Source organism: Cyprinus carpio, chromosome B8, assembly GCF_018340385.1.
Source record: "Cyprinus carpio isolate SPL01 chromosome B8, ASM1834038v1, whole genome shotgun sequence".
Classification (NCBI taxonomy): Eukaryota; Metazoa; Chordata; class Actinopteri; order Cypriniformes; family Cyprinidae; genus Cyprinus; species Cyprinus carpio.
In genome coordinates this window covers 4,886,483-4,903,453 of record NC_056604.1, presented here as the reverse complement: position 1 = coordinate 4,903,453, position 16,971 = coordinate 4,886,483, and the positions used below count along the sequence as shown (strand labels likewise).

The 16,971-nt window shown below is 35.6% G+C and overlaps 2 protein-coding genes across 3 annotated transcripts; one reads left to right on the top strand and one right to left on the bottom strand.

Annotated features, from left to right (window-relative positions):
• The first annotated feature begins 635 nt into the window (after positions 1-635).
• Positions 636-8,340, top strand: LOC109075534 (LHFPL tetraspan subfamily member 3 protein-like). Of its 2 annotated transcripts, none has more exons than XM_042729318.1 (6): positions 636-778; positions 866-909; positions 2,222-2,640; positions 2,971-3,204; positions 6,145-6,208; positions 6,299-8,340. In XM_042729318.1, exons 3-5 carry the CDS (start codon positions 2,223-2,225, stop codon positions 6,168-6,170), a joined length of 678 nt encoding a protein of 225 aa, XP_042585252.1. In that variant the 5' UTR covers positions 636-778; positions 866-909; position 2,222; the 3' UTR covers positions 6,171-6,208; positions 6,299-8,340. The 2 variants fall into 2 exon arrangements, with proteins under 2 accessions (XP_042585252.1, XP_042585253.1); XM_042729319.1 differs by having other exon boundaries at positions 866-968.
• A 1,212-nt stretch (positions 8,341-9,552) lies between these two features.
• LOC109113666 lies at positions 9,553-16,460 on the bottom strand. Its single transcript, XM_042729317.1, has 3 exons — positions 16,300-16,460; positions 11,068-11,564; positions 9,553-10,169 (listed from the first exon to the last, which is right to left on the bottom strand). Exons 1-3 carry the CDS (start codon positions 16,375-16,377, stop codon positions 9,776-9,778), a joined length of 969 nt encoding a protein of 322 aa, XP_042585251.1. The 5' UTR covers positions 16,378-16,460; the 3' UTR covers positions 9,553-9,775.
• Positions 16,461-16,971: the final 511 nt, after the last annotated feature.

The following is a 16,971-nucleotide window of genomic DNA, read 5'->3' as shown; positions in this document are numbered from 1 at the left end:
TCATATATATATCATATAGCAGGTTCACTCGCATGATCTCAGAGGACATGAACATATATATGTATGTATGTATGTATGTATGTATGTATATATATATATATATTATCATTATGTGTATGTATATATATATATATATATATATATATATGTGTGTATGTATATATATATATATATATATGTATATATGTGTGTGTGTATATATGTATATATATATATATATATATATATATATATATATATATATATATATATATATATATATATATATATAATGTATGTATTTATGTTCATGTCCTCTGAGATCATGCGAGTGAACCTGCTATTTGATGCACAGATGAGCTTCTTCTTTCCACCATTCATGTTTATTCCCCTGTTGCGTCTTCTCTTGTGCTCATCTGAAATGCATCACTTCTGCTCCGTGTATTATTCTCTCACTTCCTCTTTACTCTGTAGTACGGAATATAACGCTTTTAGGATTTATGAGCTGTAACTCTTTACCCCCACAGGGATTGACAGATAATTTCATTTTCTCATTGTGCATCATTGGATTGCATTGCAGCGTGCGTGTGTTTGTCTGTGTGTATGCGCGCACGTGTGCACAGAGACCCTCCTCCCAATCAGAATGGCCCTGTGCTCCCCCTCCCGTCTCCCACTCTCATCTCCCTCCATATGTGCGAGGAAGATGGTTGCAAGCAGCGTAGGCCTGTTTTTAATGTCGCACATCCTGCCTTGATCCCACCAGGAGGAAGAGAAGGAGGAGAAGAATCCCTCCATTCAGGTCAATTTCTCTCTTTCACGCACTCCTACATTTTTACGTGATGCTGCTCTCAAGCCATTCATTTTTAATGAGATTTTTGTCATCCAGATCCTTTGGTGGGAGGAAGAGATCTGGAATCAGCCAGAGCAGAGGTGAATCTCCCTTCATCCATCTCTTGGCATCATTCACCAGGTTGAGATCAGGTTTTCAGGTCATTGTCCTGTAGGCATCAGCTCTCTCAGCCGTTCATTATGTCCCTTTTATCATTTGAAAAGCATTTTGATGTTTTTGTGTTCAAAATGACCATGGAATTAGCATTTTTCCATGGTAATACCATGTTTTTTTTAAGGACATGCTTCATTGTAATAGCATGGTATTCTTTAGGGTATAAATGTGAAATAAAATGTGAAGCAAAAAAGTACAGATGATATTACCCTAAAGTACCATATAAAAACAGTAACACCTTGTAATAAGGTTGCATTTGTTAGTATTAGTTAATTAGTTAACATCAACTAACAATTCTAAAGAATTTAAAATCTTTTACATCTTCCAATATAATGTTATGGGGTTTATTTAAATGTGAATTAAAATTTTGTCATTAATCACTTACCCTCATGTCGTTCCAAATCTGTAAAAGCTCCGTTCGTTTTCGGAACACAATTTAAGATATTTTGGATGAAAAACCGGGAGGCTTGAGACTGTCCCATTGACGACCAAGTAAATTACACTGTCAGTGTCCATAAAAGGTATGAAAATCATCGTCAGAATACTCCATCTGCCATCAGACGTGCAATCTGGGTTATATGAAGCGACAGGAAAACCTTTTGTAAGAGAAGGAAACCTTGTGGCGCGGATGACACAAAAGAGCATACACAGTATACGGTGATATGGAGAGACACAAAGAAGACCGTTGACAAAGGAATTGTTGAATAAAGTCGTTATTTTTGTTTACTTCGCTTACAGAAAGGGTTCCCGTCGCTTCATTTAACCCAGATTGCACGTCTGATGGCAGATGGAGTATTCTGACGACGACTTTCATACCTTTTCTGGACCTTGACACTGTTATTTATTTGGCAGTCTATGGGACAGTCACAGGCCTCCCAGTTTTCATCCAAAATATCTTGAAATCTAAAATGAGCCAATATTTGGCATGACATTTCAAAATGTCTCACTTTCAACATTTGATATGTTATCTATATTCTATTGTGAATAAAATATAAGTTTATTTGATTTGTAAATTATTCCAATCCTTTTTTACTCACAATTTGTACAGTGTCCCAACTTTTTTGGAATCGGGTTTGTATATAGACATAAAAAAATAATAAAAATGACAAAGCACACAACATAATTACTAAAACTTTAACTCAAATTCAAATTAAAACAGAAAAAATAAAAATGAATTAATACTGTAAAGGTATCTCTATGATACTAAAATGACACTGGTGATAATATGACTGTCTCCAGCATGCAGCGTCACTCGTCTGAGGTGGCCCGTCTGTATCAGACTGAGTTCATCCGGAGCGCGCGGGCGGTGGGCATGCTGTGGGCCGTCTGCACGCTCTGCTTTGCCGTGATTGAGGTGGTTATTCTCATCCAGCCTTCATGGGTAGGCACACGAGAGCTGCACTACCGAGGAGGGGGTCCGGCTCCTCCGACCGGGACGCTGGGCCTCTTTGAGGTCTGCATGGAGATGGATTGGCCCGTCCCAGAATGCCGGGGGTCTCTTCACACCTTAACCCCACTCCCTGCCTTCCAGTCTCCCGCTGTGCTGGTGTGCATGTCTCTCACCATGGTGTGGGCCAGCGTGGGCTGCCTGTGTCTGTTCAGATTCTGCAATGCAGCAACCGTCTATAAGATCTGTGCTTGGCTGCAGCTCACAGCAGGTAACCCTAATCCTAAAGCTGCATTTATTTGATCAAAAATACAGTATTTAAAATGTATTATTGTGAAATATTTTTAGTATTTGAAAGAACTGTTTTCTATTTGAAAATATTTTAAAATGTAATATATTCCTGTGATCAAAGCTGAATTTTCAGCATCATTCCTCCAGTCTTCAGTTTCCTTCAGAAATCATTCTAATATGCTGATTTGTGCTCAAGAAACATTTCTCTTCAAAGCTGTGGTATATTGTAAATCTGTGCTTTTCATGACTTTCCAAACTAAATATGTTAGACAGTACATTACTCCTAACGGCATGTGTGTTTGTGGTGCAGGCTTCTGTTTGGTGCTGGCGTGTGTGTTGTTCCCAGACTCCTGGGCGTGTGCTGAGATGCGGGCATTGTGTGGGGAGGGTGTGAGTAGTTTCTCCCCAGGGAACTGCTCTGTGCATTGGGCGTACATACTGGCCATGCTGGGGGTGCTGGACGCCGGCATACTGGCCACGCTGGCTTTTGTTTTGGGGAATCGCCAAGATGCCCTGCTGCCAGAAGACACCAAGGATGGTGATGGTAAATGCTGCACTTATTCTTGCTAAAATCTCTAAAATCAATGAATGTTTTACTACTGAGAATAGAGTTTATTTAGGTAATGATTTTGAAACTGAACCATAATTTTTTTTCTCAAATGATACAGAAAATATTTTTTTACAGCAGATATACAAATATGTTTATATTTAACATATTAAATAGAAATCCATTTTATACAGTGGTATTATTGATAAATTTGAAAATCTAAAAATATTTTTTTGTAAATTTTTAATAAAGCTGAAATAAAATATAAATATTAGATGAAAAAATATTTTTTGTACATGTAAGAACACAAAAATTTTAAATGTCACATTGGCAACAAATAATAAATAAATAAATAAATAGACTAAAATAAAAAATTACTAAAGCTAAATAGAAATGTTAAAAACATCTACTATTACCAACATTACTAGGACTTTAAAATTAAGATGAAAACTTAAAGTATGAAAATAAAAGCTAATTCAAAATATTAGTAAATATTAAGATTGTATATTATAATAACCATATGATACTAAAATAACACTGGTTTTATATTGACAAATAATATGTATATAATACATTTTGGCAAATTAATATTTTGTAATACAAATATACAAAAAAAATTACTCTTAACTCTTAATTTAATAAAAATGACAAACTAAACTGAATTTTCTTTTTATAAATAAATGAAAGATATACAGAAATATTTATAAAAACGATCTAATATTACAAAAATACTAAAACTTAAAACTAAAATTAAAGCTGATAGTAAAAATAAATGCTAATTCAAAATGATTAATTATTATAATAGCATATAAATGATATTAAAAACATACATTTATTTATATACATATATATATATATATATATATATATATATATATATATATCTATATATATATATATATATATGTAGCAACAATCACTTTCTGGGGAATAATTAACTCAAATGAAGTGAATATTCATGAGTCTATGAATATGATGTGCTTATTGCTTACAAATATTAAATTACCCAAAGAGGGAATATTTAATCATTTAAAGGTAATCTTTTACTAGAATTAATGTAAGTTATCTAGACAATCTGTTCGTCCCCGCGAACTGGATGCTAGACTCCCTTATCAAATATCAATAAAAATACCCTTCTTACAAACTCCAAGAAATATTAATCTTCTGATCAGGAAGAACAATATTTTCTGTGTCTGTAGTATTTAGATTACTGAATAGTAATTACTAGAAAACAAAGCTTGTAGCTTAGATCACACGATTCAGGGACTTCGATCTTGATGAGCAATAAAACGGTTCAATTTCAAGCAAATTATTGTATTTAATAAAAGCGGACTAAAGAGTACATAACTACAATTCACACAGAGTAAATATGAGTATATAGCAAAACAAACAATACAATTTAAACAAGATGATCAAACGAAAATAGTAATGAGATAGAGAGGAAGAGAAAGAGAGAAAGAGAGAGAGAGAAAGAGAGAGAGAGAAAGAGGGAAGGCAGATCTCAGAGTGACAATTTTCAAACAGTTAACTTTGTGAGAGACTCCAAGTCATTGGATAATTTCACAAAAGTGGAATAGCCTAGACAACCTTAAACAGCAATTTTTAAGTTGCGATATAAGAAAGTACTTGCTTTTGATCTGGCTCTTGTGTGTAGCTGAGCTCAAATTGTCCGTTGTTGTAGCTTCTGCGTTGTCCGTTCCGGAGCTGGTGATGCGTGAGTTCGTGGTTAACGCGAATGTAAACTTTGCCAAAAGATGATTAGACTTAAGTTCGTTTGGCTCGTGAGGACAATTGAACGAAGTCAAATATCAGAAGACAAAAAAAAGAAAAACTAAGATAAGACGAAAAAGTAAGAAGACAAAACGGAGGGACTTCTTGAGAAGTCCTATCGCGAACTGGGAAACCCCCCCTCTTTCTCTGGCGGAATGACACGAGCAAGGGTTTTCCTTGTGTTTTTTATTGAAAGGTTGGTTCACACCTATGTCACCTTATGAACCAATGAGGTGTGAGAAACTGAGGCGGGAAAAATCTTCTTTGTCTGCTGATTTCCGCCCACTGGTCTAATTTATGGCGATGACAAAATTACACATTTTTCCTCAGAAAGATTGTACTTCTGAAACAATGCATCTTTTTGTAATTTGCCGTTGAGATTCGTCACAGTCGGGTTTCTACGATCATACAGACACCATAAACTATAACTTTTGCGAGTCAGGGATACAGAGATACAGAGTTGTTCCTAACTACAGGCATATAAAGTTTGATTAAACACACAGTAAACAGTATATCTATTCCACTATATCACGTGAAGACATCTAAGCACATAAAGAGATACATTTAATACATTTAGAGGTAGTTTATCAAAAGTGTTCATGTGTGAGCCAGAAATGCTTGTGTGGGTGTGTGTGTGTGTCTGGAATGTCGTCGTGCTGTGATAAAATGGCGGGTGTTTCTTTCCTTTGATGCTCGCGAGAGTGTCTCTGGATCATCTCGAAGGTGTAATAAATGTCACGAGGGCTGAGATGTTATCGACATCGCGGCGCCCGAGGGGGGGGTTTTATGTTGGAGAATGTCGTAAAAAACAAAAGTCCTTATCTTTTGTTTTTTTTGTTTTTTTAAGTTCTTCTCTCTGAGTGCAGGATGTGTTAGAGAGTCAGGATTCATTAATATGAAACAGATGGTTGAATACCATCCGCTCATTAGTGTTACATATATATATATATATATATATATATATATATATATATATATATATATAATATATAATTAATTAATCAACTTTCCTTGTGATTGTGATATTGTGGTGCTAAGTGAAGCTGAACTGCTTGCTTGAATATCTTTCTTATTTATTTAGTATAATATTAATTACACTCATTTTCATGTTATTCTCTACACACAGATATGTTAATCATGTAATGTTGTTCTCTCCCCTCTTCTCAGTGACTGGCTTGTTACTGGCAGCATAAGACAGGCCTGAGCTGTTCTCACCAGTCAGAAACTGCTGGTAAGACAGTAGTCTGGTTTTCTGGGGATTGTTTTTCTGGCAGTAGCTCTCTTCTGTAACAAACCTCACTGTTCTTTCTCACCCTCTCAGGTGGCTGTTTCATCACGTCGTTTGTGCTCTTCTCTTTCGACAAATAATGATGACATAAACCGTGTGAAGAGACGATCTTTTCCCCCTCAGCATGATGTCATCATCATCCTGTGAATTCTGCTTACATAACCTGTCTGCATAGAAACAGTCACCTGGCAACAGTATCCGAGTCCTTTCTCCCCTGGCAGAGGAACATTACTCTGATCTTGTAATGGTGGCTTAAAAGAGAAGAGGAAAGGCCATTTTCTTTAGTGCATTTCCAAGTGGAGGTACAGTCGAGGTCTCTGTGACCTGCTGCGATGCACGAACAGATCACATCAATGTGGTTTTCAGTTAAATGATGTTTAGACGATTAACTGTGATGTTTGATTCTGTGTTATGGATGTTTCTGTGCATGAATTCAAGATGAGGACTGGAGTGAAATGTAGTTAGATATTCAGCATTATAAACTATTAATCTGTTTAGTTAGTTTTGTTGTTGTTTTTGTCAGTAAAGCCTTGAACATGTGGATTTACTGATTTGATCATCTTTAGGCTAAAAGTAGCAAATAATTGTTCATATTTATAGTTGGCATTAAATCAGAATTTACTTTCTTATCCAAGATCTGAATGAGTTTGTTTCTTCAACATCACTTGCTCACAACTGAATCCTGTGCAGTGAATGGGTGCCGTCAGAATGAGAGTCCACAATAATCACAATAACCCACACCACTCCAATCCTTCAGTTAACATCTTGTGAAGTGAAAAGCTTAGTGTTTGCAAGAAACAAATCCATTACTAAGATGTTTTTAACCATGGCTAAAATCTGAGCCCTCCATCCATAATATTGCTTTTTTATGTGAAAAAGTCATCTCATCTGAATCAGGAGAGAAATTTGCACAGATCTAGCAGCGTTTACAAGCGAAAACAGTTCTAAACAAATATTTTGTTGGATTTTGATTTGAGAGATGGACATTTTGGCTTATGGACTGTTTTTTTTTTGCCGGAAGTGACATTTTAAAGTTAAAATGCCTTAATGTTTTCTTCAGACACTCAGTTTTTTACGTCACAAGATGTGAATTGATGGACTGGATTCATGTGGACTGCTTGTGGATTATTGTAATGTTTTTATCAGCTGTTTGGACTCACATTCTGATGGCACCCATTCACTGCAGAGGGATCCATTGGTGAGCAAGTGATGTCATGCTAAATTTCTCCAAATCTGTTCTGATGAAGAAACAAACTCATCTACATCTTGGATATCCTGAGGATGAACTTATTTTGAGCAAATTTTTAATTCTGGGTGAACTATTCCTTTAAGATCTGCCCCTTTCCCCTTTAACATGGATATACTTTACAATACAGTAATAAAGTTGATGCTAACATTAAGTCTGCAAGCCACTGTTGTATTTGTAATTGTCTTCAGCCATTGTCTTAGTTGAGTAAGCTTCTGTTTAGATGCAATGCTAATAGGCTATGATTTTATCAAGCTGTTGCATTAAATGTTAAATGTGAGGTCATTTCTAACCCACTGCCACCGTAAAAGCAATGCAAAGTTCTAAACAAAATATTGGTGTTCACATACACTTTATTAGCACTTACAGTGATTTTTGTTGTTTGACAAAACTCGCAGTGCAGAGATATGTATTTTTGTACAAGATTTTATGACTGCACAAATATATCGAAAAGCTTTTAAATATACTAAGAGCCACGATTTCTTTCACAAATTCATAATAGTCAGATTACAAACCCAGAGGGCAAGAAGTTGGGACAGTGATTAGTATCAGACAGAATGTTTCGAAGTCAAGTCAAGGGACAAAATACACTTCATCAAGCTTGAATAGGATGCATATGACACTAAGAAGATGGTACACCACTTCAGACAGCCAATCAGAGAAAGAGAGGACAGGAAACTCACTCAGAGCAGGTTTGACATTTAGACAGACTCATTTTGAGTCTAAACTCTTGTAGTGCTGCTTACTGCTGTATAAAGCAGCTGATCTGATATTGTGCTGCTGTTTAAACCTGTACCAGACATCTTATGCAATAAATAGATTTCAATCATTTTTGTTTCTTAATCATTTGTTCCCAGAAAAAAATTACATAAAAATAAAAATAAATGTAGCTTATTTCTAAAACAGTATACAATAGGTATAGGAGTAGATATAGCAATGTCAAACATTCAACTGATCTGATTCATAAGTCTTTAAATATGACATATAAGGCCTGTTTCACACAGTAAGTGAAATAGACTGATATGAATTATTTAAACAGTTTATAGCTAGAGATGTTCTGTTTAGATTCATTGCCATTTGGATCTAAATGTTTCTGTTCAAAATGTTGGAGTCTTAAGATTGTTTTTAATGTTTTAATGTTGATGTAAGTCTATTTTGCTCAAGGCATTTATTTGATAACGCTACAGTAAATTATTAATATTGTGGAATGTTATTACAATTTAAAACAGGTCAGATAAATTTCTGACCTCAAACTTTTAAACAGTAGTTTAATTATATTAGATTATATAATATTTATAATTCTCAGTGGCTTACTCCTGATAACTATTTCATCTATGTCTTTCACATAAAAAAATCAATATAGCATCCCAGAAATCACTTTAGTTTCCATATAGAGCTGCCATTCAGTTACACAGCAGAAGTTCTCTGTTGAGAAACTCAGGGATTCTGGGTAATATTGTTGTATGCATTAGGGAGAATGCACACGACAAAACATCACCTAAATGCTGGTCAAGCTGTGTTTTTTTTTTTTAAGGACCAAGCGAGTTATCAACAGCATTTCAACAGATCTTATTTATAGTGAAGCATCATTTAAAACCATCTCAGTCTGTAATAAAGATTAGTGTGACCTTGATCCTGTTGATTCTGACAAAAACAGCGATGAGCTACTTGTGCAAGCCAGTCAGTGATGATCATTTCCATGTTGGTAAGTTCATTTAATGCCTGTACTATGGAAGCCTGTTTCCACCATGGAACACAAAAAATTAAAAAGGTAACTGAGACTTACGATCACACAGTTCTGACTTTATAGCAAATCTGAGAAAAAAAAAGTCAGAACTGCAAAATGTAAACTCAGACATCAGAGAAAAAAGGCAGAATTTTGAGATATAAACTCATAAATCTTAGAAAAAATGTCAGAATTGCGAGATGTGATTACCTTTTTGCAATTACCTTTTGCAATTACCTTTTTAATTTTTTGGCAGAAAAGCCTTCAATACTGTAGAATGTAGCCAGAAAGAAGAAAAACAAAAAGCATATTCCATAAGCTGTTATGTGTGTGGGATTTATTATAGTATAACATTGAAACAGAGTAACATCATATCAGAGTACCTCGGCAAGCAGGCCTTGATTAGATTTAGGCAGATGACAATGAACACTGGCGAATCTGTAAGCTAGTGAAATGTTGCAGTCCCTCTGTCTGTCTAGATTTCCCTCTACTTTCCCCCAAACATTTCCTTGTTATTCCTCTCACTTTCTTCTACTCTTTAGGCTGGCAGGTACTGCAGGATGTGCTGTGCGATCAGAGCGGGGTCGTAGGTCAGGGCTCTGCGCTTGCGGCTGTGTTTTTTGGGGGGCGGCAGGTCAGTGTCTATGCGCTTCATTCTCTGCAGGCTGACGTGTGGTGTTCTGTTGTTCTGCCCTGCGACCTCGTCATCGTCCACGTCGCCATCGAGCCGTTTCACCCTCAGCAGTGATGCCTCGACCTGAGGGGAGGGGCCAGGGATGGAGTCCAGGGACCGACGGGAGCGTTTTAGGGTGGGTCCTCCATATTGCTCCATGTTGGCCACAGCGCTCAGGTCCCGCTTAGCACGCTGGTTTGAAGGTCCTCCCTGATTGCCAGCCGATGCCAAGCTGGAGAGAATCTTCTCAACAAGGTACCTTTAATAATACATACAAATTGTTGTATGTTTGCTAAAAGACAACTTGAAATTAAAATTCACCATAGCAACGTGCATCAATTCATATGCTATTGGTTTTTTTTTTTTTTTTTTTTTTTTTAAATAAACTGCATTTTTTAGGAACAGTGTTATTGTAGTAGTATTATTTTTTTTTCTAGTTTTTATTACGCTTTAGTAATTTTATGTGCTTTTCTCATTAGTTTTTTTTTAATAGTTCATGTTTTCCATCTAATAAATTTATTTACATTTCTATAAACTTTCTGAATTAACTTTTGGACTATATTTTTTAGGCTCTATTTTAATGTTATAGAGATTTTATTTTGTGTTATTTGTCATTTTTATTAGTGTTTGTTTTAACTATATTACCATTTAGTTCTAATTTTACTTTACATTTTTCATCTAATATTTATATTAGGCTATTATTAATATTTTGAATGAGCTTTGATTTCTTCATGTTTAATTTTCATTTTAATTCCAGTATTAGTATTCGTTGTAATTTTGTTATACATTTGTAATTTTTATTATCATTTTTTAATATTTCTAATCTTAGTTAAAGTTTTTAAACTAATATTTATATTTTTATTGAGAATTTCTGATTAGCTTTTGTACAATATTTTGAGTTTTCATTTAAATTTGAGTTTAATTTTTTAGTAATTTTGTTTTGTGCTTTTCTATTTGGGTTTCAGTGAGGGTGAGCTCAGCTGTAGTTTTTATTTATTTCCAGTTATTACTTTTAGTGTTTTAGCTTATTTCAGTTAACTTTATTTTAATCCTAGACTGTACAAAAATAATTCAATTCAAATGTTTTTAATAGTTTTTGTTATTATAACCCTGAATCTGAGGTACTGTTCTCTTTGCGAACGACAGGTTTTCATTACCTGAGCATCTCTTGGTCTTTGTCCTGCTCTCTCTCAGGAATCCTGTTGGTGTTCGGAGCAAGTCCAGCCTGCATCAGTCTCTCCTGCTTGTAGCGGTTGAGTAGAGCCTGAGTAAGCTGAGGATCCAGAAGGCCCTGCCGTGAAGCCTGGGGCTGCTCGGTCTCATCGTAGTCCGGAGGGTACGGGGCCTGGAAGTCACCCTCCTCCTCCTCTTCCTCAGGTTTGCCCTGTCCGTTATTCTGTGCCTCGTTCAGGAGCCGCAGCATTGATGCCAGATAAGCTGCTTCCTGTTCCCGCCTCTGATCGTTCTCCACCAGTCGCTGGAGGGCTTGTCCAAGACCCTGAGCTCTTAAGACCTCTGGCTGGTAGTAGAGATCATTGCTTCGGCTCCTGAAGTCAGCAGCAGGGTAAGACATCATCTGGGCCTCGTAGGGCACTGAATCCCGCAGGTCTCTTCGCAGACGGACTCCACCTCCTCCACGCACGCCAGAGAGAGGCTGACAAATACAGAGAGGAGGACAAAGAAATCAAACAGATGATTGGTGAAAATGTCTTGTTCCTATGTTAAACAACTTTGTGCATAGTTTGGTACCGACAAGTTTTATTTCTACTCATTTGTACTCTTAAATATGGCAATATGCAAAGACAGAGTTGCTTATTGTGCAGAGAGCAGGGCAAATGTTTTTCCAGTTCAAATTGTTTCATAATGTAATCTGAACATTCAGAACAAACATACATGCGATGCGTTGAGTTGTGTATGCAGCTTTTATGACCTCATATACAACATTAAAATTATTATCTATTGAAAATGGTCCAAAAAAATAAATAAAAAAGGTGGCTTACATTATATGACTATTACATGTGTTCTTTTTGTCAACTACCCATAATGAACAACAAAGCTTTTTCTAATTCATAAAACACTGTTTAAAGTTGCGGGAAACACTTTTAAATACAACCCTTAAAATAACACTACCACCTGTCACATATCACTGGAATAAGATTCCTGAAAAATTTCTGTGATAGTTCTAGTAAAAAATGACCTGGGAGCAACCCACAATTTTTAACGGAAACGTTTTTTTGCCAGTAGAGGAGGCAGCGGAAGTAAAAAATCTCTAAAATGAACGTAACAACGAAAGTAATTTAGTAATTTAATTTTTGTTTCAATTAATTTATCTGTTAATGTATATAACTCGGATGCATATAACGTAGGAAATATTTTATTTAATATGCTGTTGGCGCGTTCGTAAAAACGAGTATTTAAATATTCAAATGACGCAGCGTCAACAGCGTTTTCATTCAAACCGTTAAAATGAACCGGCTAGCGTTTAGGATCACCGTTGGCGCGCATACCGTGGGATTAAGAGCAGGTAAACAAAAACAAGTTAGACGGAACGACTCAGACTAATATGAATTTACTGAAAGGGTGGAGTGGAGGATGAAGTTAGTCTGCACACTGGTAAGTAGATGGTAACTTAGAATGGGGCCCTCCATTCTTGTACAAAATACCTATGGCGCTGATAGATTTGTTCCGTTCATTTGCTATGTTGACAGGTGACGTTTTGTCGTCAGCTGTGAAATTACGTTAATTAAAAATAGTTGAAGATGCTTTAATGGAGTCCTGTTATTTTGGCTACTTCAGCTTTTTTTTTTTTTTTTTTTTTTTTTAATTTAAAATAGTGCAAAATTAGTTCCGTTGACTTATATTGAGAGGTGACGTGTCTTTGAGCAGTTTTTTGGGTTTTGTTAAGTCATAGCTTTGTGAAATTAATTGAAATTGTTACATATAACGTTACTTGAATGGATTGTGGTCATTCCAGTTTATCTTTTGTTGTTGTTAAAAAACCATAGTGCTGCAAGATTTGTTCCGTTGATTTATTATGTTGACAGGTGACGTGTTTGTGGTGGGCGGGGCTTTGGTGTAGCCATAGGTAGATTACATTAATTCAAAATTGTTATAGATGCTGCAGGTGATTACAGTTATTTTGGTATTTTCAACTAAAGTTTTGGTTGTTGACATGTATTGTTTAATAATTTAATGCAATTTAATAATGTAATCTTGCTTAGCAATTAATGTATGCCTACAGAGGACCAACTCTGATGAATAGCAGTAAGGGCAGAAGATTTCATGATTTGTAGATGCTGACGTACATTTGCCTTTGAGAGCACACACCGCCCACTTCACTGACACTTTACATACTAATCATTCATGCATTCGAGAGGAAGCATTAGTAAGCATGTTTTGCTCTCCTCTCATCTGCGCTCCCATCCTAACGCCTCCTCTCAATCCCCACTGAGTCAGACATTCAATTACACTCATACACTGTTGAGAAGAAAAGAAAGATGATTTCTAGAGCCTGAAATCACTGTAGGGTGCATAGCAAGCACATTCTGACAGTATGAGTAACCAGCTCCTCTTCAGCTTATATTAGTTCTGTCACTGGCACTGATGATCTACGTCCACCATTGCTGATAGGAGACTCGTTTAAGCAGTGATTTATGGTCTGAGCCTTGAATCTGTTTCTCTACTTATGTTAGCCAGTGAAAAGCGCTTGAGCTCAAGCCTGAGGTTATAAACAAAGTGCTGAGTCATAGCATCGTCTTCACCCTCTGTGTGCAACATAATTATTCTAAATTGCAAAGCGAGCACTGATAGACAACTAGCAGCAGTGCTCAAAAACTACCATATGCGCAAGTTTTGTGTTCTTGTAAAGCATATTCTTTGTCAGAACGATAAATGAAACTTTTTTTTTTTTTTTTTTTTTGTGGAGTCAGTTTCTCAGTTCAAGCTTTATGTGGTATTTCAGGGCTGTTATGATTAATAATAAATGAGGCAGATATAGTGACGTCTGAAACTAAAGGAACAGGATTCCTCTGAGCACTGTGTGACTCACTCTGGCGCATTATGACGTCTGTAGCGTTCCAGACGTACACATTGCGTGTGTGGGAGATCTTGCTGTTCCTATCATGAGTTCAAGTGGTGTCGATGTCCTCCGGGTTCCTTACCATCTGCTCCACTCTGCATTACTGCGCCAGTGGAAATGTTTCTTATGTGAACAACTATCTGCAAAGTTATTTGAAAGCTCCTGCAGACTCCAGCCAAAATGCTTTGTCTGTCATCAATTTGTATCTAGTTGTGTGTGTCTTAATACAATTTATTAGTGATTATCATCAATGTACTTCATGGGTTTGGAATTAATTAATAAAGATACCGGAAAGATGCTTCATGCACCCACTTCTATATTAGAAAAATCCACGACAAGTGTTAAAAAACAGTTTACAATCAAACGTTTTTACAGTTTAAGTGTATAGATTAAGTGTAATCCAATCAGTGTTGTTATAACTAAAACTATTAAAAATGTTTTCAGAAATTTAAAAAGCTGAAATAATAATAAAAAAAAGACATCAAAAACCAACATAAATGAAAATAAACTCAATCCAATCAGTGCTGTTGTTGTTTGTTATTAAAAATAATTTAGTAATTGATATAAAAATAAATAAAATATAAATTAGATGAAAAACTTGAAAACCTTTTAAAAAATCCAATCAAAATGTTAACATTAACTAAAACTGGTAAAAAGTTTTTGTAATTTAAATCAGGCTCAAATAAAATAAATTATAAATATCAGAAAAAACACAATTAGAGATGTTGCCATGGAAGCTAACTGACATAATACTAATATATGAATAATAATTACTGAAACTAAAGCTGAAAAAAGCTAAATAGATAAAAAAAACCTAATAAATAACTAATAAAATTACAAAAGCATGTAACAAGATGACTACAATTTAAACTAAATTTAAAATGCAAACTGAAAACATATAATTAATCGCTAATTAAAAATATTGAATATTATATAAATAATACTAAATGCTTAAAATACTAAAAACTTACACTGTTCCCAATTATATATTTACAAATAAAGTTATTTAAAATTTAGATGATAGCACATGAAACACATTTTAGGTTAACTGACCATTTTTTTACTGTATAAATGGGTGGATGGATGGATGAATGGAAGAACACAGAGTGCTCCCTGAAAACTGTTGCCACGGCAGCGTTCCTCCTCTGCTTGGAGTGAAAGAGCGGCTGTTTGTTCTGCTAATGAGATTGTGCTTCCTCTCCTTTTGATTTTATCCCGTGTTGTCCTTCAGATACGGCCCTTAATCCTTCACACTTTCCCAAAATCACTGTAGTGTTTATATTCAGCTCAACATGACTGTGTGTCAGTGACAGCTGCTGTCCGTGGTGCTGAAAACATGAGCGCACACTAATGACTGCTACACATGCTTTTTTATGTCTTACAGCCAAGTTACTTGAATTCACAGCTCTTTATAGCAGCTGTCCACAGATCTCTCCAATGCATCCGTACTGCTGAACTCTCATTTTCATGATAAAAGGATCTAGAGACCAGTATATTCGCAGGCCCTGTTGCCTTGGCAAATTGATAGCAATGCACTAAACTTTCCAAACATCATAGCAAAACCCTGGAATAATTACTGATTCTTAACATTAATTACCTTTTTTGAATGCTTGTTGCAAATAAGATTTTTTTTTTTTTTTTTTTTTTTAATTCTATTGAATATTTTTGAGTTAAAACCTCATAACAAAATGCTTTCATCAGCAATAGAACAGCAGAGTCAACAAGTACACAAGACACATCATCTGTTATAACTTGGAGCTCTCCGGCTGAAAGATGCATGTAATGTTTAATGTGATCTTGGCTTGTTTGCAAGAGCTCTTTGTTCTGCATCCATTACTGCGCACTGCCTTTCTGAGAAATTTCCAGAATTTAATCAGGATAGTATTCGACAGTCAAGCCCTGTTGATATGTGCTCTGTTGTTGCCAGGCAATAATGATTTGTACGCCCTATTTCACGCCATCTGGCTCGACTGATCTCATTGCTCTCTGTGACATATCAGTGTAGCAGAAATTATTACGCAGCCAAGCATGACATATTAAAAACACCTAAATAGTACATTGTGTACTTTCACATATTGAATATGAACCATGTGCAATGATTCGTATACAAACACTTGAAATGAAATAGGAAAGTGCCCCATCCTGAACACAATGAAATTGGCATTTAGCACCAAATGCAAACCTTGCAGCATAGAGATAAAAATGAAGAAAACATGCAGGTTAAAATGTAGCTATAGAGAAATCAGAGTGAAATAAGCACTTAGTCTCAGCAAACACACATGATGAAGTTCTGGTTTGGTGTTTGCTTTACCTTTGCTTCTGGTGTGGGAGTCTGGAACAGCGTCAGGGAGAAGAAGAGCAGAAGAGAGCTGGTCAGAAGGCCCGACATCCTGGAGGAGAGAATGAAGCTGCCCTGCAGTGAAGAGAAACGCTGCCACTGTATACCAGCACAGAGACGAACAGATCAGGACAGAGCGAAACAGAGAGAGAGAGAGAGAGAGTGCGCAGAGCAGAGGGGGAGGAGCTTCATTGCTACTCTGAACAGAGATGCATGAAAGAGAGAGAGAGCAACAGAGAGTGTGCTTGTGATTTTTGTATGGTAAAGCTGATGAAAAATTTCCACTGCAATCTGAAAAATCAGATCGTTTAGTAATGCACAAGGTTTGTCTGACTGTACAAAATATTAATAACAATTCACAATTTCAATAAGGCAGTATCTTTTTTATTGTGCAATGCAATCAAAAATGCAAGCCATTTTATCAGTTTTGTAGTAGTACTAGTAATAATAGTAATTAAACTTATTATTTTTATTATTACAGTATTATTATTATTATTATTATTAGACCTAGTAAAAAGTAAATATACATGTAAAAACATAAAATACATTCATATTAATACTTCTAAATTGTATACAAATGAGAAAAAGCAAAATGCAAAAGCCACAAATATTTGAATACAGAGTTTCAAGAGTAAACCATAGTAA

Coding starts and splice junctions, on each gene's coding strand:
- LOC109075534 (XM_042729318.1), top strand. CDS start 2,223: ATGCAGCGTCACTCGTCTGAGGTGGCCCGTCTGTATCAGACTGAGTTC. Junction 2,641..2,970: donor TTGGCTGCAGCTCACAGCAG/GTAACCCTAATC, acceptor TTTGTGGTGCAG/GCTTCTGTTTGGTGCTGGCG. Junction 3,205..6,144: donor AGACACCAAGGATGGTGATG/GTAAATGCTGCA, acceptor CCCTCTTCTCAG/TGACTGGCTTGTTACTGGCA.
- LOC109113666 (XM_042729317.1), bottom strand. CDS start 16,377: ATGTCGGGCCTTCTGACCAGCTCTCTTCTGCTCTTCTTCTCCCTGACG. Junction 11,565..16,299: donor CTCCCACACCAGAAGCAAAG/GTAAAGCAAACA, acceptor TGTATTTGTCAG/CCTCTCTCTGGCGTGCGTGG. Junction 10,170..11,067: donor AAAGACCAAGAGATGCTCAG/GTAATGAAAACC, acceptor GTATTATTAAAG/GTACCTTGTTGAGAAGATTC.